Source organism: Drosophila montana, unplaced genomic scaffold (assembly GCF_035044405.1).
Source record: "Drosophila montana isolate Dmon_TW-CO22-7 unplaced genomic scaffold, ASM3504440v1 contig_1624_1, whole genome shotgun sequence".
Lineage (NCBI taxonomy): Eukaryota > Metazoa > Arthropoda > Insecta > Diptera > Drosophilidae > Drosophila > Drosophila montana.
The window spans coordinates 1,344,841-1,365,453 of record NW_026996559.1 but is presented as its reverse complement, the minus strand read 5'-3'; the positions used below and the strand labels follow the sequence as shown (position 1 = coordinate 1,365,453).

Genomic DNA, 20,613 nt, shown 5'->3' with positions numbered 1-20,613 from the left:
AAAGTCAGCGTCAAAGTCAGCGTCAATGTCTCTGGCTTAAAGCACACGCCTGTCAGTCGAACTTTAACGGCGCTTGCTAACGGACGCGTTATACTTGCTCTCTGGCACTCTCTCTGTCTTTCTCGCTCCGGCCAAACTCGCAACGCATTGCTCGAAAGTAAGAAGCAACGACTAAAATTCAAGACGCTTCCTTTAAGCTATACTAACTGTTGTTTTCGTTTTGTTGTTCTCATTCCAATTCGTATTCCCATTCCCATTGTCCATTGTTGCTTTATGGCCTCAGTGCGTGTGCGGTGCGTGCTAATTAAACCGCCTATTGCGTAGGCGCAAAGAGAAACTTTTTTGTCGCCCAAGAATTTTGATTTGCATTGTGTTTGTTTTTTTTTTTATTATTGTTTGTTGTGTTTTTTTTTTGGTTTATTTTTTTTTTTTTTGGCGACAGAAAGTGTGCGAAGAAATTGAAGCCCGGCAAGAGCGTACGTTGAATTTAAAGCTGATTGTATTTTATGCAAATTCTTTTGCAGCCTTTTGTCACCACTAAAACTGACGCTGACGACGCAGCAGCAGCATCATTAAGAATAACAATCGCACCGGACATTATAAATCACAGAACAGGTAATTTAATTGATAACAAATAAAAAAAAAAAACGGAATCTTACTTAACTATTGATTGCGCACGTGCACATTGAAGATCAAGGCTAACAGCGTCCTGACCGCGGCCGTGGCAGAAGCAATGGCAGAGGCAGAGGCAAGGTCGTCGTCTACGTTGCCATTGCCACTTCCACTGCCAAGGTGAAGGTCAATGCAAGCGACGTCGGCAACAACGGCATGCAGTTTATTGTTGTTATATAAACGAGAGTCTGCAAGCCACCCACACCCACAGATTCGCAGACAAACACGTGTGTGTACACACTCCTACTACTAACCCAGTAAACAACTGCGCATGTCTCTGTCGACGTCACTCTCTCCGCGTCATGTCCTTTTTGCTCGGCTTTCTCTGCCCTGACGCCAACGCAGACGCTTCCGTCATGGTCGCCGCCGCAGTCGCAGCATTGAACTTGACAGCAACTTTCAATGCGACCAAGACATGAGAGAGAAAGAGAGACATAAACATGGGCAGAGGGGGCACAGAAGGGGTACAGACAGAAGCAGTAACAAGGTTAGTGGGTTAACTTGGTCTCCGGGGTCTGGGGTCTGGTCTCTTGTTTGGTCTCTAGACTGTGCAACTACTCTTTCTCTGCTGCTGCCGACGCTGACGCTGACGCCGACGCTGGCTGCGGCCGGATTCCGAAACCCGTTATCAAGTGCTCATGTGCTCTTGATCGTCGCTGGCTTTTGGGATTTCTTTTACGACCCGCAACCCGCCCGTCGCTCATCCCATATGCATTTAAAAAAAAAAGCTACTTATTCCATTTCATTTCTTGCAACTTGGCTGCACGGCTCTCAGGGGGTGGGGCAGCAATTGCGCTTCCAATTTTGATTACTTTCCATGGCAATCAAAATTCAATCGAGACAAAACCAACGGCATTTGCAGCTCCACCTGCGTCACATGCGAATCCAAATCCATGAAATTTGTTTTCGTCGTCAAAGTGGCACAGGTGAAATTGAGCGGCTCTCTTCGGTGGCTCAGCCGCTAAACAAGTCTGAACAAGTGCATTAGCAGCATAAAGTTTTTCCATACAATTTCCTACTCGAATTGCCTCTGTGATTCCACTCTACAAAAATTCACCCAAATCAATTACTGCTTGCCCAGATTATCAGGGCACCATCTCTTTTGGCTGTGCTCCACGAAGGTATGTATGTATACTCTCTCAGACCGTAAAAGCACACTGTAATGTGCAACAAAATCAATCACAAGCTCAACCTCTTCGAACCCGTAACTCCAATTATTATTTTTGGAATGAGAAGCGAAGTTACCCAAAATGGCCCCAAAGCTTAAATAACTTTGGATTAATCTAATCATATTTGGTATATGTCTTTCTATATGAACATCTGGAGCAGCTTGCAATATTTTTATTAGAACGGGCTATTGTAAAGTAAACATTGTTTTATAAAAAGGAAAAACTAAGGTTTGAGTCAAAAGCTGGCTATATAGTTATGGAACCTGAGCTCAAAAGCAGGACGTTGGTTCGAACCGTTAACGGAACCAGCGACAATGTTTTGGGGCTTGCACCCTGCTCAAAATAACTAAAACACAAAGCTTAAACTTAACTTAATGCTAAACGAAATTGATCGCACTGCTTGGCGACGTATTTTGTAGCACAGTGTTGTTTGCGCAGTTCCTGCTTGGGTCAGGGACAGACCTTGGCTTTATGCCTACGGCTGCATTTGCCGATAAGCAATTGGCGCGCTCCGCCCGACTCCAGAGTTCGATGACTTGCAGCACGTCGATTGCCTGGTACGCCGCATTTTCCACTTGACTGAGATGCGGCTGAACTGGCGTACGATAATTGAGGGAATGCGAACGGGAACGCTGACAGGGGGAGGGGGAGGGGGAGGGGGAGGGGAAAAAGCTCTAAACCCAGCGACGATGAAGCGGCACTTAAACGTGTGAGACAAGTTAAATGAAAACCAAAGCCGAGTCCATGGACCGAGAAGGGGGCGGCGCCTGACTAAGTGGCTGGTAATGCCTGAAAAACGAATAGCAGAAAATTTCATCAAAAACAAAAAACACAAAAAAAAAAACAAAACAACAGAAAAACAAAAATAACAAAACGGAAAATTACTGAAAAACAGCAAAACTCAAGTTTTCACTTTCACTGGCAGACACACAAATTGCGGCCTTTGGATATATAATGCGGGGTCGGTGTTCGACAATTGAAGCGGTTGTTGCTGGTTGCTGTCTATATATGTATGTATGCGTCTCTCGATATCGGGATCGGGGTCCGGGTCAAGGGGTCGAGTTAATGGGTAGCCACGCTCTGTTAACCCAACCAAATGCTCCAAATGAGAACCTGCGCTTTCAATTTGACTCAACTGGCAAAACGCAAGCGGAAGTTGGAAACCTGTGATTCACATTCACAGAACGATTTTCTCGAAAACTTGTCATCAAACTAAAACCATTTTTAGTTAATTTTCATTTTATTGTCAAAAGTAATCTAAATCGAGTGCAAATGTTTCAGTCGGATGCAACCGACTGCGTAATGCTCAATAATTACCTAAAAGCAGCAACTAGCTGAATAAACGAGGAGATATTGATTTCCGCACGGAATTGATTTCACATTAATCTATAGAGAGGATCTTTAGAAGTCTTAATTCTTAATTTGGTTACTCTACATCTTAATCTCAGTGAAAGATATCGATTTAAGCAAGGGAAACCAAGGAATGTTTCAGTCGATCTTTCGAGGCAGTCATTACCACCAAATTTTGGTAATAACCGACTGCGCAATGCTCTTTTTCATAGCTGGAAACCTATAAGAAAAAAGCAACTAAATTAAAACTAAAATTAATTAACTCTCTTTCATTTTGTGAGCCAGAGTATTAAATGTATCCCAATTGCAACGAATTGTTCGTGATTTAACAAACTCCCTTGTTGAACTTTGCGAAAGTTTCAAAAGTTTTTTTAATACTATATACTAAATAACATACTATGCCAAAGAGATATATCTAAAAGTCTAGGCTGTAATGCTCGTATCGTATTTTATTAACACGGATCTTATGAATGCCAACACATATGATTATTAATTATATATTAATGGAGCGTTTTGAAGTTGTATTATCGAAGACCTCCCATGGACAGAACTAACTGGTTCGTCTCATTAGCTATATCTCTAGATATAAAACTGTTTGTCCTGTCTGACTGACTGATTGTTGATCAACGCACAGCCCAAATCGTAAGAGCTTGGAAGCTGAAATTTTCACTGTAGTTACCTTATGTGATGAAAGTGCACGTTAAGACGGGGTTTCGGGAAATTCCACCCGCAAGTGTGGAAAAATCGCGAAAAACGTTTGTATGCAACTTTTTTGTTTCAAAGATCTATATGAAAAATCATTTGAGACGTGTTTCACATTTTTCGCAGAATCAGAGAATCCTCGGGGATGTTTTTGGTGAAGTTTTAAGTTTTGTCCGATTTGCTTCCAACTTATTTTTAAAGCTCTACATAAGTATGTAATGAATACGTGCTTCAGCGATTTGGGAAATTCCACCCGCAACAGTGGTAAATTGGCGGAAAACGTTTGTATAAAAGTTATTTGTTTACCGTCTGATCAGTTTCAAAATCATTTTCAAAGCTTTTTGAGAACATTTATTTTATAACATGCGTGCCACGGGCAAGGCCGGGTTAAGCCCGTTAGTATAGTATATACATCTAAAATAGATGAAACTGACATTTATTATTTTAGAATGTGGAGCTCTAAAAATGAATTTGCGTCCGACTAGAGAAAAGACCTCGCACTAACAACCATTCAATCAGTCAGTCAATCAATCAATCAGTCGTTTAGTCTGCTATCGTTTGTATATTTCTAATGGAGGAATAATATATTATACCCTAGAAACATTTGAGAGGGCTCCTCAGTTTTTGTTGTTTTAATTGAACAAATTAAGAATACCAGGTAATTCTTCAGTTTAATCAATATTTTATTATGGAATGCACATGCTGTAAAAAAAATTGCGTTAGACACGGGTAGACTCGTTAGTTTGGACGCTCTACTAGATCTGCATTGCTCCTTATCCAGCTGCGCAGGGCGGCGACGCGTTCATAGCCATCGGGGGCTTCGCGGCCGCAGCCGCCCAACACAAAACTGGCGACGCCGACGAGGCGGCCCCCATAGACAGCTGGGCCGCCAGAGTCGCCATGGCAAGCGCCCAAATTGGCGCCATGCAGCAGGCACATGGTCGTCTCCGGCAGGCGGGTCATGTAGCGGCTGGTGCATTGGGAACGGGAAATGCTGCGCACCTGCACATAGAGCAGATCGTTGGAGATGGGCCCGCCATGGTAGATGGCACCCCAACCGGAAATATTCACAATCGAATTGGTCGGCGGATCCGTTTCGGCCAGCTCAATGGCGCTGATATTCGCATTGAAGCTGATCGGCTCACGCAGACGCAACACGGCAATATCGTAGCCCTGTCCGCCATTGCCGTATTGGGGATGCACCTGGACAGCTGCCACGTCCACATAGGTCGCATAGCTGTTGAGCTGGAGGCTGCCCGCTTGCACCGCCAGCCTAGATGGGGCTGTGCTGTAGTGTTGGGGTACTGAGGTTCTTATGGGAATGGAATCGTTTTAGAGATGCACTTACACATCCTGACCGAACTTGACGCAGTGCGCCGCAGTCAGCACATAGCTGGGCGATATGATGGATGCACCGCAAATGTGGTTGCCAAATAAGCGCAGCGACACCTGATGCTTGAACTGGCCCGCCTGGGCACGCCTGCCGCCCACAATGCGCGGCCGTATGGAGACCGCCGGCTGCCTGGTTGTCTCTCGCTCTTCGCCTAGCGCCATTCCGCTCAGCAGCAGTATCAATAGGTTCGTTAGCAGCTCCATTGGCTTGACTTCCCGTTTGGCATGTGTGGGCAACGGCACAGTGCTCCGCTCTTTTATGGCAATCGCGCACGGCTCGCAAAACCCATCATCATCATCATCATCACCATCAACAGTCCCTTCAATCGGCCAAGTCAAAAAGTCAAAAAGCCCCTTTAGATGTCTCACTTCTGGTTGGGTTCTATGCCGCTTATCAGCCTCGCAAATGACGGCACCTTAATTACCCAAAAGACCGTCAAGCTGGGTAGCTTTTCTGGGTAGACACGTGCTCACACTCCATTCATTTGCATCACATAGTATCGAACGTCTACGAAACCCCATCGATATCTCTATGGAACGGCTGATTCTTAAATTGTGCAAAGCCTGTTCCCTCGCACATCTCGCTAAGCCCCAGTTTGAGCCCTGTAATCCAATTCCAATCTAAAGGCAGGCAGCTTTTTTGTAGCTTTTTCTGCTTTTTTTTTATGAAACTAATATGCCTTGTGCCAGCCCATAAGTTTCAGTTAAATGCCTCTGGATAAATTGCGTTGTAAATTAATGTTAAAATCAATACAGAATCAGGAATGATCAATCATTTACATAATTTTGTTTGTTTTTATCTGATTTGACTTCAGTTTTTTTTTTAATACTCAACTCAAGTCTACTAAAATATTCTTTGTCTGATGTTTATAGTTTAGTTTTTTTTATCAAATCATGTTCATGTTAACTAAAACTGCTTGTAAACGTTACAAAGCTGTTTTTCTGCCTTGCAAAAACTAACAATGAGCATTAGAAAGTCTATTAATCGATCGTTGATCGCAATTAATGCAACATTTTTGTATTTTTGATGCCACAATTGGAGTCTAGCTGTAAATACTTGTTGCAATAAAGATCAGCAGATTTATCCGCATTGTAAATTTCAATATTGATCCCTGATCGCTAAAAAAAAAAACTCAAAAATCATTAGAGCGAGCGGGAGGGAAAACTATATTTATGATAGTCGAACTTTAAAGATCTTGAAGATACGGACAAATGTTCTCGTTTTTGGGAGCACAGAAGTGGAAGTTGAAGTTAATCTGATATATATTTTAGGTTTCTCGGGGATAGACTGGCAAATAACAAACTGACTTTGCACAAATCCATTTAACTATTGTACTTTTGCACCGACTATAAAAAGAAAACTGGCGAATGCTTCTTTGGAAAATATTAAAAGTGCTGAACAACTGTTAAATGAGTTTATTCGTCGATTGATTTACAAATGGGCATGCTTGATAATCCATTCGCGGTGGTAGAATACCTTGGCATAGCCATCGGGATTGGCGGAGCCGCAGCCATCGACGACGAAGCCGGCAACGCCGACGAGCTGGCCATCAAAAATGGCCGGGCCGCCAGAGTCGCCGTTGCAGGCACCGTTGCCCTGCTCGTGCGCCAGGCAGAGCATGCTCTCCCTGTACACGCCGATGGCGGTGATGCAGCTGAGCCTCGATATGGAGCTAAGCGTGTTCCACTGCATCTGGCGTGGCAGATCGCCATTGGTGCTAAGCAAGCCCCAGCCGGAGATGATCACCTGGCTGGCCACAGGTGTCTCCGCGCTGGCCAGTGGTATGGCGCGTATCTGGCTGGAATATATGAGCGCCCTCTCCAGCTTCAGCAACGCCACATCATTCCAAAAGCTGTTGTAATCCTCGTGCACAAGCACTTCGACCACATCGACGAGCATGCCCCCGCTGAAGCGATCCAGGCTGCCGGTGCGGATGCTCAGCACGCTGGCCGGAGTGCTGTGCGGATTAGATTGCACGGATTAGGATTATGTGGAATAGCAAACGATTCGGACTACTCACACGGCAATTGTGCCATTGGCCAATTCATCGGTGACGCAGTGCGCTGCGGTCAGTATGTATTCCCGTGAGATTATGGAGCCGCCACAAATATGTGAGCCCGTGTAGCGCAGCGAGATCTGATGCGGGAACTGTCCAATTGTCGCATCCGCACCACCAACCACGCGTCCCTGCAGCGACTGTGGAGCGGCCGAGGCCGAGGCTGATGCCAGAGCCGCACAGGCAAATATCAGAGTTCCCAGCATGGCAAGGTTTTTGCAAGTGCCACCCGCAAGCGGATTAGCTGGTCTATTTATGCTGTGAATGCTGCCCCATGTCTATATCTTATCGCCGTCGAGCCAAAGCTCAATCCGTATGGCTCTCTCCTGCACATCGGACAGTCCCATCGATTAAGATTAGGAGCTGCGAAGTATTGATATGCCCTGTTATTACCGTTTCGAAATTACTTAGTTCAATAACTAACCAAAAACAAGGAAGAACGGCACGACGAAGATTAAATACCCTTGTTGAATTTCCAAATAATTGGAACATAGGGAGCATATGATATAGTAGTCCGATTTGCAGATATGATGCGAGAAAAGCGAGCCTCGTTGTATTTATCAAGATATCTTAAGTTGTCATCGATTTATCCCAAAGAGTTTTATGATATAGTCTTCCGATGTTGATAAGATTTTGGTTGATTTGTAAGAGGCCTAGTTAAGCTCTTAAATGTCAAGTTGGGTCATAATATTTTGAAAAGCAAAGAAGTTTTAATACTTAATTTTCCGACGATTCCGATATCAGCTTTATTATATAGTGGATCGATTTGGGCGATTTGCAGCCAGCCGAAACTTTAAGGCTAAGGACTTTATCGTCTCGACTGATCAAGCATATGCATATATATATAGTTTTTAGTATCAGATTATTCTCCCTCTATTCTCCCTATCCTCAGCGAGGGTATTGAAATTGAGGGAATCCGTCGAACTATCGCTGATTGTTGCAGCTTAACCATGAAGGGGTTTACCCTTAGCAATAAATCGAATTTTTTACTGCTTGGCTTTCCAGCTGTGATATATTATGGGAGTTTTGCTTGAATTCCGGGTTAATTGAAGGCCCTCCACATAACATCTTATCAAAGTACAAATCTCTCCGCACTTGATGCAATGGATTATAGATCGATTTTGTTCTTCATTGGCATTCCATAAATACTTCAAACTAATCTAGATTTTCCCAGACGACAGCCTTGAGGGATTTTGAACAATCTTTTCTTTTATATATAAGATAACACTAATCCTGATATTTCAACTTAGTGCCCCGTAAGCCACAAATCGGAAGAAACGTTTATCTTGCAGCATGTACTCATTGAAAATGGTTTTAATGGGGTATATTGCAGTTTCTTTGTACCCATCAACCTAAGTCGATCGCACTGATGTCTGTCTGTATGAACCCATCAATCTGGGGGACTATAGAGGATATATATTACAAATTGGGAATCATGTCCTCGTGATCTCAAATTCGGTAATTGGTTTCTAGGTTTCTTGACCTTGTCTCGACGTGAGAAAACTTTTAACAGAGCTCAGTTTAGTTCAGTTTTAAAAGATAAGGAAACCCTAGAAACCTAACTAGAAAACCCAATTACACATTTTCAGAAAATTTGAATGCTCAAGGATCCAATTGCTTGGCATAAAAATGATAATATTATCTATAAATCTATATTATTTTCTTGTCCTGCTTGTATCGAGGGCTTCACTAACCTGTTTATACGTAGGGAGTATTATTAGAAAGACATATCTCTGATCTGATCAAGTTTATATTCTTGCTCAGCATCAACAGCCAAGGCGCTATAACCATATCCGTCTCTTCCTCCATCTCTTTCTATACATACCAATATCAATATCTACTATATCATATATTTCCTGTAAAAACAAGCGAAGAACGCCGTTTTACCTTCTTTTTATTGACTCTTGTCTGATCAGATCTGAGGCCTTGCGATTATGGGAGTTGATTTATGGACTCTATTAATGGCAAATTGTGATTTACAAATTATGAACTGATTTTATGAAATTGATTGCAAATATACATATATAAAGTTGATTTGGCTTAGTCATATATATGAACTATGGACTATGTGGTATGGTATATGGTATATTTCACTACAATCCTCACTTTTGTTTATCAGCTGGCATATATTTTTGAATTCTATCCGTAAATTGCAATGCTTACTGCGACGCTGATTAGGAATAGTCGTAACATCTAAAAACTTTTAATATAATATATACCAAGAATCCATAGTATGTTTGCTTCGAATATATTTCTATAAAATTCTATCATAAAAAACAGATTTTTTAGACAAATCTCATTCGAAAAGCTTTCAAAATCTAACAAAGTGTACACAGATATCGATATCTATATGTGGGTAGTCGCTGGTATTTCTTATTTATTAAATTCTTAGCTTTCCACCCATTTTCCGTTCATTTCCAAAATAAGCGCATTCACTTTACAAGTGTTTGCTTATATAGATATTTACAAAGGAATCTTAAGTCGATGGGCGAAAAAAATCAATTATCACCTATTTTTCACCTTTTGTGGTGGAATTGGCAAACATAAGAAATTTAGTTTCCCAGCCATGACTCTTATGTGAAGTCTTATCTTGAAATTGAAGCGCATACCGCGCCGTTTATCTTGTGGTTATATATAGTTTATGACATCATGGTGCTCGAAACATGAGCGCTATCAACGTATACTTATCGGCTAATTAATTGATCGGTACAACCAAAGTATATCCAAATAACATCTTAACATATCTTGTGGTTATATAAAGGCATGTATTTTATCTTTGTATCGATTGGGTTGGGGTTTGGGTCTGGTTTAGTTAATTCTGGAGCTGCTGCAGCAGCCAGTCATAGTAGCCGGAAATGCGTACAAAGACATCCGGATACCGTGAGCCGCAGGCGCCCACCACAAAATTACTAACGCCCAGCAGTTTGCCCTGGTAGACAGCTGCGCCGCCGCCGTCGCCATAGCAGGTGCCCTCCTTGAGGGCATGTGCCAGGCAGAAGCCTTTGCTAGCCTCCAGCTCACTGTACGCATCCAGGCAAGCCGCGCTCGTGGCGAGCTGCAAGTCCAGCTGACGTATCTTAAAGGAAGCAATGCCGTCGACGGTGGTGCCCCAGCCAGCTACGCTGATCACAGCGCCATCCTCGGGCAGCGCCTCGTTCTGATCGGCCAGCTCAATGGGTTGGATGCGTTCCGTGAACACAAGCGGACTGCTCAGCGTAACGATGGCCAAATTGTTGTCCAGCTTGTTGTAGTCCGGATGTGGCGTGACGGCAGCAACGGTAACAATACGACCGCCCGCGTATTGATTGGTGCTGCCCACGCGACACGACAAGCGGCTGACATCGATCCTGGCGAGAATCCAGAAATTAGTTTAACTCGAGCACACGAAGCGTGGTCGGACTTACTGTTTGCCATCCCGATAGACGCAATGGGCGGCGGTCAGCAGCTGTGTCTCCGACACGATGCTGGCGCCGCACACGTGCGCATTGTCGATGCGCAGGGACACGGCGTAAGGGGCCGCCGTGGTCAGCGCCTCCTCCCCGCCCAGAATGCGCCCCTGCGGCGCGCCCCCGATGGCTGTGGCCAAGCCAAGCAGCAGCAGGGCTCCCAGTGTCTGCATTATGTTCATCTTTAGGCGCCAATTGTTTCTATTCCTAATACTTTTCAAACTCGAATTGGCTCCTCGGGCCTGTTGAAGTCGTTTCTGAATGCGCAGCGCAAATGCCGCCAAGTGAAGAGCTCAATGGGAAGCCTTTGCCCGCTTCGGCGACTTATCGCATGGCTTTTGGCTGGCTACTAAATCTAATCTTATCATGGCCAGCAGCTAATTTCAACTGTTATTGTTATTATTCTGGCAATAAATTTGCCATATTATTGGCCAATATAAAGGGAGCCAGCACGGGGGCAGGTGGGTTTTCGATTTTAAAAGTGACATCAGTCAATAGATAGCCCGGAGGGCCGATGACTCAAATTATGATCGAAATTATTCGTAATGGGTCTACTAAACATATTACATATTTATCATGCTCTTTATGCTCGTTAAGCATAAATAGTTTTAGATTGTTTCTGCCTAGGTAAATCGTATTGTTTCGAACCGGTTCGAGCCTGGAATAACAAGTTACTTTTACAATTAACCGAACTTGCAACCAAACCAGTTACTCAAAAAACAGCCGAGCCAAACCCAAACATACAATATATAAATCGTTTAATTCAGAATAAAGAAAACTTTTAAAGAAATTCTTAAAAACCAGGTTCACGAGTCGAACCGAAAGGTATTGAGTTGGTTCAAGCCGTGAACCGACCCACTTATTTAATTGCGTTTGCAGCCCTGGTTATAAATTACACTATACCAACATTTTCGAATCTTGTACATTTTTCATCCTTTATAAAAATTATATATTTTCGATCAAGAAACTGAAGCGATCCTGTTGTAAACTAGCCGATATTCTTCTTCATATTATATGCATAGATCAGGCAAACTTCAGATGGATGATATAACAATATTTTTTGTTTCCTGTTGCTATAGAAACAGTAAAAAACCAGATGAAATTTCGAAAATGTTGATTAACTAGTGCAGAGAGTGAGGTAAAAGCTCATGTTAAAAACTTTACATCTGATAAACTTCATGTTAGTGTAAAAAGTTTTATGTGCAAATTCTATGAAGGTATTAACTAGCGATTTTACGATTGATCTGTTTATAATTTAACATTTGCCTTTTCAATTTTCTGTTCAGAAATCACCAAATAGATACTGGGAACTGATCGATTGTTGGCGGATCGTTGTATGCTTACCGTTCATTCTCTTTAATCTATTGATGGTAGCGGTTCTCTCTTTTTCCGCGAAATCGAAATTAGCTATATCAGTTGATCGCATGCTATCAATTCGAGTGGCTCGAAAAATACGGCACCTTTGTTCGATCTAATTTAGAGTAAACTCACGCTATCTAAAGACCCATATAGTACATACATGTGTATGTACGATACAATCGGTTGGCCGTTAGTTACCTTCAGATATGGCCAACTGGAATTTATAGGGCCTTATAAATGGATCGTACTTTGTTTAGCTTTCACATACGTAATGCCCGTCCAGCCTAAAGCCCATAAAAATATCGTGAATTGGCAATAGAAAAACACACGCTACACTTTTTTTGTTTTTGTTTTTTTTTTACACTCCACTCAGCTTATTGCACAAGAAAAAAATATCAAAAAAAAAATAAAGGGGCGGGGGGAGGGGGTGATTAGGATTTATTTGGGTCTACGGAACTCTTTTTGATTTCCTAGCTGCTGCATTACTGCTTATTGGCCTCAATCCAGCTGATATAGTAGGAGATGCGGGTGGAGACGTCGGGGTAAATGGTGCCACAGTTGCCCCAGAAGAAGCTAATCAAGCCCAATAGCACCTGGTCGTCATCAACGACAGCGGCGCCAGCGTCGCCGCGGCAGACGCCCTGCTTCTCGGCTCTGGACAGGCACAGCACAGAGTCGTAGCCATAGCCAGCGGATAGCTCACATTGTGGTTTGCTCAACGTGTTTAGATTGGACTTCTGTAGCTTGTAGTTGGATGAACCGTCCGCCTGCTCGCCCCAGCCAGCCACATAGACGGGTGTGCCATTTGGCGGCTGCTCCTCATCGTCCAATTCGCTGCTGCCCTCCTCTGGAGCCGCGGGCAGATCAATTTTGTTCACCTTCTCGCTGAAGGTCAGTGGCTTGCTGAGCGTCAGTATTGCCAGATCGTGCAGAAAGTTGCCATACGAGGGATGGATGAGCACCTCGCTAATGCCCACCAGTTCCCCGCCAGCAAACTGATTGATGCTGCCCACGCGAGCGCTCAGCTCGATAGCCGAAACGCTGTCAAACAGAGGGCGAGAGAGACAGAGAGGGAGCGAGAGAGAGAGAGAGAGAGAGAGAGAGAAATGTGAATTTAACTGGATATGAAAGAAGGAAACCGTTGTTGAAAAACCCACAGCTGGTGCACTCGATCGAACTGGGAAAGCGACATATTGGATGACTTAGGCTAAGCTCAGAAATGCCGTACAATGAAAGCGAGCCGCACTGTACTTGAATGAATATGACATATTACGGATCTGAGAGAGAGCTGGCAGAGTCAAGGATAAGCTCAAAAAAACAGAAAATCGATAGGTATAGATTATCGATTTCGTGGAAACGGGGTTCGTTATCGATGACTCGAAATAAACTCAGCTCTGAGATAAACATACGGACAAATGGACTTTTTCTCCCCATTTCTAATGGGTTTAGGGTTTTTATAAGAAACCCAACTCCTCGCTTTAATTAAGCTCGATTTTCTTGGGGCTTAGCTTGGCCTGGTACTTACGGATTGGCGCCCACATCGGACACACAGTGTGCGGCGGTCAGCATTTGTGTCTGGGATATGATGGTGGCTTGGCACACGTGCGCCTTGTTCAGACGCAGCGATGCCACATAGGGAAACTCGGCCACCTTGGCATCCTCGCCGCCGAGCAGACGTCCCTGCGGCAGGGCCACAGCCAGAGCCAGGGTCAGGGCCAGAGAAAGCGCTGCGAGCGACATGCGTTGATCAATCATCGCGTCAAAATGTTAACTAAATCGCCGCTCGATGGCTAAGCCGCTTGGCACTTCGGTCTGCATCTAATCTGCGCAGCCACGATAAGCATTTAATATGACCTGGTCGCGATTAGATTGGCGGTCATAAAAATGTTGGCGCCTGTATAAAAGTCTTCGGCCCGAGGCCGGCTCCAATTAGTTTAAATTGATCCCAAAATGCGCCCAGTTCATACTGTTTGCCTGCTATTCCTGCTGCTCGGTGCAGCTGTAAGCTCTGCGGCGGCGCAGAAGGGTCGACTGCTGGATGGCCAGGCGGCTGCTGTTGGCTCCCATCCCTACAGCGTCTCGCTGCAGCGAAATGGCGCCCACATCTGCGGAGGGGCTCTGATCAGCAACAAGGTCTGCCTGACCGCCGCTCATTGCGTCACCGTCGGCGGCATTGAAAGGTAGCGCAGCGCATGTGGCAAGTCTTTCGATTATATTGATGTATTAATTGCCTATACTGCCCGTATAGCTATCCGGCACGCAGTTTCTTGGTGCGCGCGGGCAGCATTCAGCGTGTGGCTGGAGGTCAGCTGGCCCAGGTGGCTCGCATAGTGGTGCACCAGGACTATGCGAACGGACTTAATGATCTGGCTCTGGTTGTTCTCGAGCAGGCCCTGACCCTGAACGCCAATACACAGCCCATTGCTCTGGCTAGCCAAGCACCGCCCGCCGGCGCGGAGATCACCTACACCGGATGGGGTGCCATAAGCAACCAGGGCACGCTTAGCCAACGCCTGCTGGTGGGCAGCCGCCAGACAATTAGTGCAGCCGACTGCCAGAAGCAGCTATACATAGATGACGAGGGACTCTTGTGCCTGGTCTCAGCATCAGAGACGTCCTCCAACGGCATCTGTCATGGCGATGCCGGTGCACCGGCTGTCTATCAGGATGAGCTGGTTGCCATTGGCGGCTTCTATGCTGACGTTTGCGGCAGTTCCCTGCCCAATGGATTTATGAGTGTTGTCCACTACCTAGACTGGATTAAGGCCAATATGTAAAACATCTCGCCATTTGCACCCTTCAATTCGATTGATCTGCAGTCGGTTCCACGACCTATGCACGATATTATCCGACGCTCCATGTGCCAACACGAAGGCTTTCTTTTGATATACTTTTCATATAAGATTCTTAAAATAAAATTTACTCGCTGCTCGATACCCAATTTAGGTTCAAGCAAGATCGTGTGAGTTACCAACAAAATATCCAACGGTTGCAAATTTGCCATATTCAAATATTGATATGGTATCTGGCCTGGAGAGATTAATCATTGGAATATGATCGCTATGATAGCTATCCTCTTTTACCCTTTAACGATCATCTTTGGCATGCTGAAAATTAAATAAACATTTCACAGTTCGAAAAATAATTATAATACCCTCTGCAAAGGTATAAAGTGGGCTTCTCAGAGCTCTAAATAAGATCTAACAAGATAACTGATTTTCAACAGAATTTTATATCATTTGCTCAGGCAAAACCAGGAATACTGGTTGTTATATATTATATGGTATATGTACATAACTTCGATTTGTTATCTTAATGTAGAGTATCTGACTGTCGGATTCTGCTTTTGGATAGTTTGCATGCCGATTCCTCGGAACTCGCACTGCGACTTTTGAATCTGACCAAGACTATATATGTATGTACCTTATAGATCCGGAAATGCTTCCTTCTAACTGTTACATACATTGGCACAAAACCAATATACCCTTTTAACCATTTTCAATGGGCTCAGGGTGTAAATATAACCTGAGACGTGGTGTTCAAGATAGTACGCGTAGATTAAAGTTTCCCATGGTCGGTATATGTTTGTTTTGAAGGAATAAAAACTTGGCCCAGACTAGGATGTATTAAAGTACGAAGGTTTTTCAGTTTGCTGGAGAATTCCTCCTAGTTATGCACCCATTAAGATCGTTAAGGCGTTCAGATCGTCTGGCCAGCTGGGAGTATGGGAATATTTTTGTATGGCGCGACTGTGTGAAGTGGAGATGGGCAAACATTTGAAACGTGTGGCAGGGGCTAATCTCAAGTAGACCAATTGAAAAGCGAGCCACACTGGAGTGGAGTCAAATATTTTGGCTATGACAAATTTGTGTGTCGATAGCGAATAGTTTGGAACGAACTTTGAATCCGATTAAGAAGACAACGTTGTCTGCATTGGGGGGCAATCTTTATTGGGAAGGGAACATTAGGTTATTCCATCTGCTTCTGGATCCAATCGTAGTTAGCGGCAATGCTGATGAAGCGTTCGGGCAATAGGCCACCGCACTCGCCTAAGAGCTGAGCGGCGAGGCCCACTAGGGTGCCATCATAGACTGCGGGACCGCCAATATCGCCGGTGCAGATGCCTTGACGTCTCTGGTGGCCCAGGCAGAGCACCTGATCGTTGTCAATAAGCGCATCATCGACCAGGCGGCATTCACGCTCTGACTCCACAACGGCGAGGCCAACCTGCAGGGTGCGGTACATGTTCGCCTCCGACTCCTGGGTGCGTCCCCAGCCGGAAATGTCGACGTAGGCGCCCACTGGTGGATTCTGTGTGGCCAACGGCAGGGCGCCAATATCCGAATTGAAGACCAGGGGCTCGGTCAGACGCAGCAAAGCGATGCCAGTGTTGAGTTCCTTATAGTTGGGATTCACTGTGATTTCCTCAACGCGTATGCGCTGACCGCCATTGTAGAGATCCACAGTGCCAGCCGAAACCATAAATAGCTGTGGTGGCCATCTGTATGGTGGAGTATAATGTTGTAGTAGTATCCAGGATCAACGGATCTATCGCTAGCTACTTACGCAGTATCCTTGCCGGCCGAGCATACACAGGTGAGGGCAGTCAGGGCATAGCGTTCGGCAATGATGACTGCTCCGCAGTTGTAGCTGCCGCCAACGGAGAGCGCCGCCTGGTAGGGCAGCTGGCCCAAAACAGCATCTTCGCCGCCAACAATGCGGCCCTGGGGGCCAGCATTGGCCGTGGAGCAGCCAAGGAGCGCGAGCCCGAGCAACACAAAGGCAGCAGAGAATTTCATTATATTTCTAATGGGCCAGATTGATGTAAGCGGTTAGCTTTTATAGTCGTCGCGGGGTATCAAGGCTAGATAGTTATTTTTGCAGTTATAATATATCTGTGCATATATGTATGTTCTTGGGCAGTATCTTATCGCAGCATTGATGAGATACGTCCCATCCGGTTGGTATCTGATTAGACAAGCAGAAGTGCGCCCCGCCCCGCCCAGCCATTGATCCATTTCAACGGAATTCGAGCTGGTGCGGCTGGACAAGCACAAATCAATGAACTTTGATTGCGTTTGCGGGGAACACGTTTGCAGTTCGCATGGGTGGAACTGTCTGTTGGGGAATTGTGGGGCCAATGCACTCAACGCTGCCGCCGCGGCCGCCGCCGGCTGGCCAAATTGAAGCACGTACCTTGAGCGGCCATTCGTTTTGGTCAGCCACAACAGGTTGTTGTGCTCGTCCAGCAGCAGCAGCAGCAGCAAGAGCAAACAGCAAACAACGATAGCGACAGCAATGCCAACGGCAACAGCTCATCCATCTTCATCTGCTTATAACAACAGCCTCGCTGGCCACTCTCGACATTTGCAGACTTGACGTCACCAGCAACGGACCAGCCCGGCCATCAATTCCAGCACCATGATCTTGAGAAATACGATTGCTGGACAGGTGCTGCTGATGCTCTTGTACGCCCGTCACGCGTTCTTCTCCAGCGCCAAGACGGTCGCCAGCGAACAGCTGTCAATGGCTCTGCCGGAGCCACGTGCCTATCTGCCCGACGCCCAGAATCTGGACTTTGTCTATCATGATCACGAGGAGCTCACCCGATTCTTAAGGTGAGTGGCAATAATCTCTGGCTGGCGGCGTCGATAGTCAATGGATAGTGATTGTCTCTTCCAATAGAGCAACGAGTGCACGATATCCCAATTTGACGGCGCTGTACTCCATTGGCAAGTCCATACAGGGCAGGGATCTGTGGGTCATGGTGGTCAGCTCATCGCCGTATGAGCATATGGTGGGCAAACCCGATGTCAAATACGTGGGCAATATACATGGCAATGAGCCCGTGGGTCGGGAGATGCTATTGCATCTAATACAGTACTTTGTGAGCAGCTATAACACGGACCAGTATGTCAAGTGGCTGCTGGATAACACTCGCATCCACATACTGCCCACCATGAATCCCGATGGCTATGCGGTATCCAAGGAGGGCACCTGCGATGGCGGCCAGGGACGGTAAGATATTCTTTTTCTCAACCATGCTGGTGCCTTCGACCTTGCTATCCTGTGCGTTCCTTCCTTCCATTTCTTGCAGTTACAATGCGCGTGGCTTTGATCTGAATCGCAACTTTCCGGATTACTTTAAGCAGAACAATAAGCGCGGGCAGCCGGAAACGGATGCCGTCAAGGACTGGATATCGAAGATTCAGTTTGTGCTAAGTGGCAGCCTGCATGGTGGCGCCTTGGTTGCCAGCTACCCGTACGACAATACGCCCAACTCCAGTAAGTAGTCTCAAAAGTGCGTGACCATTGGTGGTATTCCCAGCCATAAAAAAACAAGCTCGGCCTCGCCTCTGTGAGAGTTCCGATTTATAAAGTTATCTTTCCCACAATGCTCTCTGTTTGAACTTTAATCCTTGCCTTCGCACCAATATGGCTGCTCAAAGGGATCTGCCGTTCGTCCGCCCTGTGCGCGAGTGAGTAGACGACGCCTCTGCTGGCCGACTCATCTAATCATTCAACATCTTCTCGCCCTCTCTCTCTCTCTCTATCTCTCTCTCCCTCTCTCTCGGTCGCCTGTTCTATTTGTATCTCTGTTTATTTGATTTATATTGTGTCGCACCACATGTCCCCTGGGCGCAGTGTTTCAGACCTATTCGGCAGCGCCGTCGCTGACGCCTGACGACGATGTCTTTAAGCATTTATCCTTGGTTTATGCCCGCAATCATGCCAAGATGTCAAGGGGCGTGGCATGCAAGTCGGCAACGCCCGCCTTTGAGAATGGGATTACAAATGGTGCCGCCTGGTATCCACTGACCGGTGGCATGCAGGATTACAATTATGTTTGGTATGGCTGCATGGAGATCACGCTGGAGATATCCTGCTGCAAGTTTCCACCGGCCTACGAGCTCAAGAAGTACTGGGAGGATAATCAACTGGTGAGTGCCGCTGCTTGCTGCTGCTGCTGCCCAACTGGATACTAATCTCTTATATAACAGTCCCTGATCAAATTCCTGGCCGAGGCGCATCGCGGTGTACAGGGCTTTGTCTTCGATCCGGCGGGTATGCCCATTGAACGAGCCTCAATCAAGATCAAGGGACGCGACGTTGGCTTCCAGACGACCAAGTACGGTGAATTCTGGCGCATACTATTGCCGGGCTACTACAAGGCCGAGGTGAGTGGAAAGGATTGGGCTTTCCAATTTGCACGAGGCTCATTTATCTATCCATTTTATCTGCCTGAGCCAGGTGTTTGCCGAGGGCTATGCGCCCCGTGAAGTGGAGTTCGTCATTGTCGAGCAGCATCCCACGTTGCTCAATGTCACACTGCAAGCCTCCAAGGTAAGTTCCGCTCCACTGATTCCCATTTATAATCCTTGTCTGGTGCTGGCCAATAATCTAACCCAACATCTGTAACCTGGTATATATACCGTGATCCTTTCGCAGTATATTGTTGCCCCCGTCGCCACCGTCGCCCCCACTAGCACCACAACGCCGCGTGCCCAGCGCCGGTTGGTGAACGATAAAATACATTTACCAACCGAGTAGAATCACCAAAACGCTGGAGCAACAGCAGCCCCCGCGTGTAAATATTCGCAGAGTGCTTTAGTCTTAAGGCTTGCCCACTAACCCAATTAGGCCCAACTAGGAATAACAAATTCTTCCGCTGGTGTGGAGGGAGAAGGAATGAATGCATTGCACTTGAACGATGGATACGGCAAATTGAAATTTTTGACCAAAGCTTAGAATTAATATCTAACAACTAGCCAAATTAATATATAATTATCCTATAATATAGTGTATTGAGTTTTAAATACTTTTAATTTTTTGTTCTATTTGGTGTTGGTTTCTCTTCGATTGAAAATGTGTGAGTAAAACGTATGTATTTACTTTAAGAATTCACTTGTTCCACAAAAACTCATAATACAATTAAGTGTTGTTCTTGTTATCAATATTATAAAATCTAATACTGGTTTTTGGCTTTTTAATGTGGACAATAAACATGAAGTTAAAGCATCGACTGCTTACAGACTCAAAACAGTGCATTAACCACATTCGCCTACTATTCACAGCGCATTGAGGGAGTCGGAGCTGGCGGGCCCTCGTACTACCGGCCCATGCAAGCACCCCAGCATTATAGGCCAGGTGGCCCCCCGCCTTATGCCGCAGCCGCATCCACTGAGAATGGCATCTTTTCGACCATCAGCAATGGGCTGAACAGCTTGTACTCAAATATTTTTGGTTGAGTACTAAATACAGATGCTCGTTAATTATTAAGATTATGTCTGTGTAGTAACTAGACTTAAATTTGTTCGTCTATTTATAATTTAAAATAAAATAAATCAATAAAATGTTTTGGAAAACAAATGAATTTTAGATACATAGACTTGTGAGGTGCAAATGGATTAACTCTTTCATTAAATGAGCAGAACTATGCCATCAGTATAAAAATATATATATAAA

At 45.3% G+C, this 20,613-nt stretch overlaps 7 protein-coding genes across 11 annotated transcripts; 2 read left to right on the top strand and 5 right to left on the bottom strand.

Annotated features, from left to right (window-relative positions):
* Positions 1-61: 61 nt before the first annotated feature.
* LOC135439863 (carboxypeptidase D) lies at positions 62-20,499 on the top strand. 5 transcript variants are annotated; one of them, XM_064698724.1, is made up of 10 exons: positions 62-157; positions 525-615; positions 17,521-17,765; positions 17,833-18,165; positions 18,245-18,432; positions 18,597-18,626; positions 18,793-19,088; positions 19,149-19,325; positions 19,399-19,491; positions 20,223-20,499. In XM_064698724.1, the coding sequence occupies exons 3-10, from the start codon at positions 17,569-17,571 to the stop codon at positions 20,394-20,396; spliced, it is 1,488 nt and encodes a 495-aa protein (XP_064554794.1). In that variant the 5' UTR covers positions 62-157; positions 525-615; positions 17,521-17,568; the 3' UTR covers positions 20,397-20,499. The 5 variants fall into 5 exon arrangements, with proteins under 5 accessions (XP_064554794.1, XP_064554777.1, XP_064554786.1 ...); XM_064698707.1 differs by having other exon boundaries at positions 18,245-18,433; positions 18,586-18,626; XM_064698716.1 differs by having other exon boundaries at positions 17,493-17,765; positions 18,245-18,433; positions 18,586-18,626.
* On the bottom strand, positions 4,556-5,504 carry LOC135439887 (trypsin alpha-3). Its single transcript, XM_064698755.1, has 2 exons — positions 5,242-5,504; positions 4,556-5,181 (listed from the first exon to the last, which is right to left on the bottom strand). The coding sequence occupies exons 1-2, from the start codon at positions 5,487-5,489 to the stop codon at positions 4,632-4,634; spliced, it is 798 nt and encodes a 265-aa protein (XP_064554825.1). The 5' UTR covers positions 5,490-5,504; the 3' UTR covers positions 4,556-4,631.
* Positions 6,687-7,563, bottom strand: LOC135439907 (serine protease SP24D-like). The gene is made up of 2 exons (XM_064698776.1): positions 7,307-7,563; positions 6,687-7,243 (listed from the first exon to the last, which is right to left on the bottom strand). The coding sequence occupies exons 1-2, from the start codon at positions 7,546-7,548 to the stop codon at positions 6,718-6,720; spliced, it is 768 nt and encodes a 255-aa protein (XP_064554846.1). The 5' UTR covers positions 7,549-7,563; the 3' UTR covers positions 6,687-6,717.
* sphe (spheroide) lies at positions 10,088-11,118 on the bottom strand. The gene is made up of 2 exons (XM_064698800.1): positions 10,747-11,118; positions 10,088-10,689 (listed from the first exon to the last, which is right to left on the bottom strand). The coding sequence occupies exons 1-2, from the start codon at positions 10,968-10,970 to the stop codon at positions 10,155-10,157; spliced, it is 759 nt and encodes a 252-aa protein (XP_064554870.1). The 5' UTR covers positions 10,971-11,118; the 3' UTR covers positions 10,088-10,154.
* Positions 12,572-13,941, bottom strand: LOC135439896 (chymotrypsin-1). Its single transcript, XM_064698766.1, has 2 exons — positions 13,673-13,941; positions 12,572-13,188 (listed from the first exon to the last, which is right to left on the bottom strand). Exons 1-2 carry the CDS (start codon positions 13,900-13,902, stop codon positions 12,630-12,632), a joined length of 789 nt encoding a protein of 262 aa, XP_064554836.1. The 5' UTR covers positions 13,903-13,941; the 3' UTR covers positions 12,572-12,629.
* Positions 14,078-15,128, top strand: LOC135439928 (serine protease SP24D). Its single transcript, XM_064698810.1, has 2 exons — positions 14,078-14,327; positions 14,396-15,128. Exons 1-2 carry the CDS (start codon positions 14,098-14,100, stop codon positions 14,922-14,924), a joined length of 759 nt encoding a protein of 252 aa, XP_064554880.1. The 5' UTR covers positions 14,078-14,097; the 3' UTR covers positions 14,925-15,128.
* Positions 16,072-16,961, bottom strand: LOC135439917 (chymotrypsin-2). Its single transcript, XM_064698786.1, has 2 exons — positions 16,714-16,961; positions 16,072-16,648 (listed from the first exon to the last, which is right to left on the bottom strand). The coding sequence occupies exons 1-2, from the start codon at positions 16,944-16,946 to the stop codon at positions 16,117-16,119; spliced, it is 765 nt and encodes a 254-aa protein (XP_064554856.1). The 5' UTR covers positions 16,947-16,961; the 3' UTR covers positions 16,072-16,116.
* Positions 20,500-20,613: the final 114 nt, after the last annotated feature.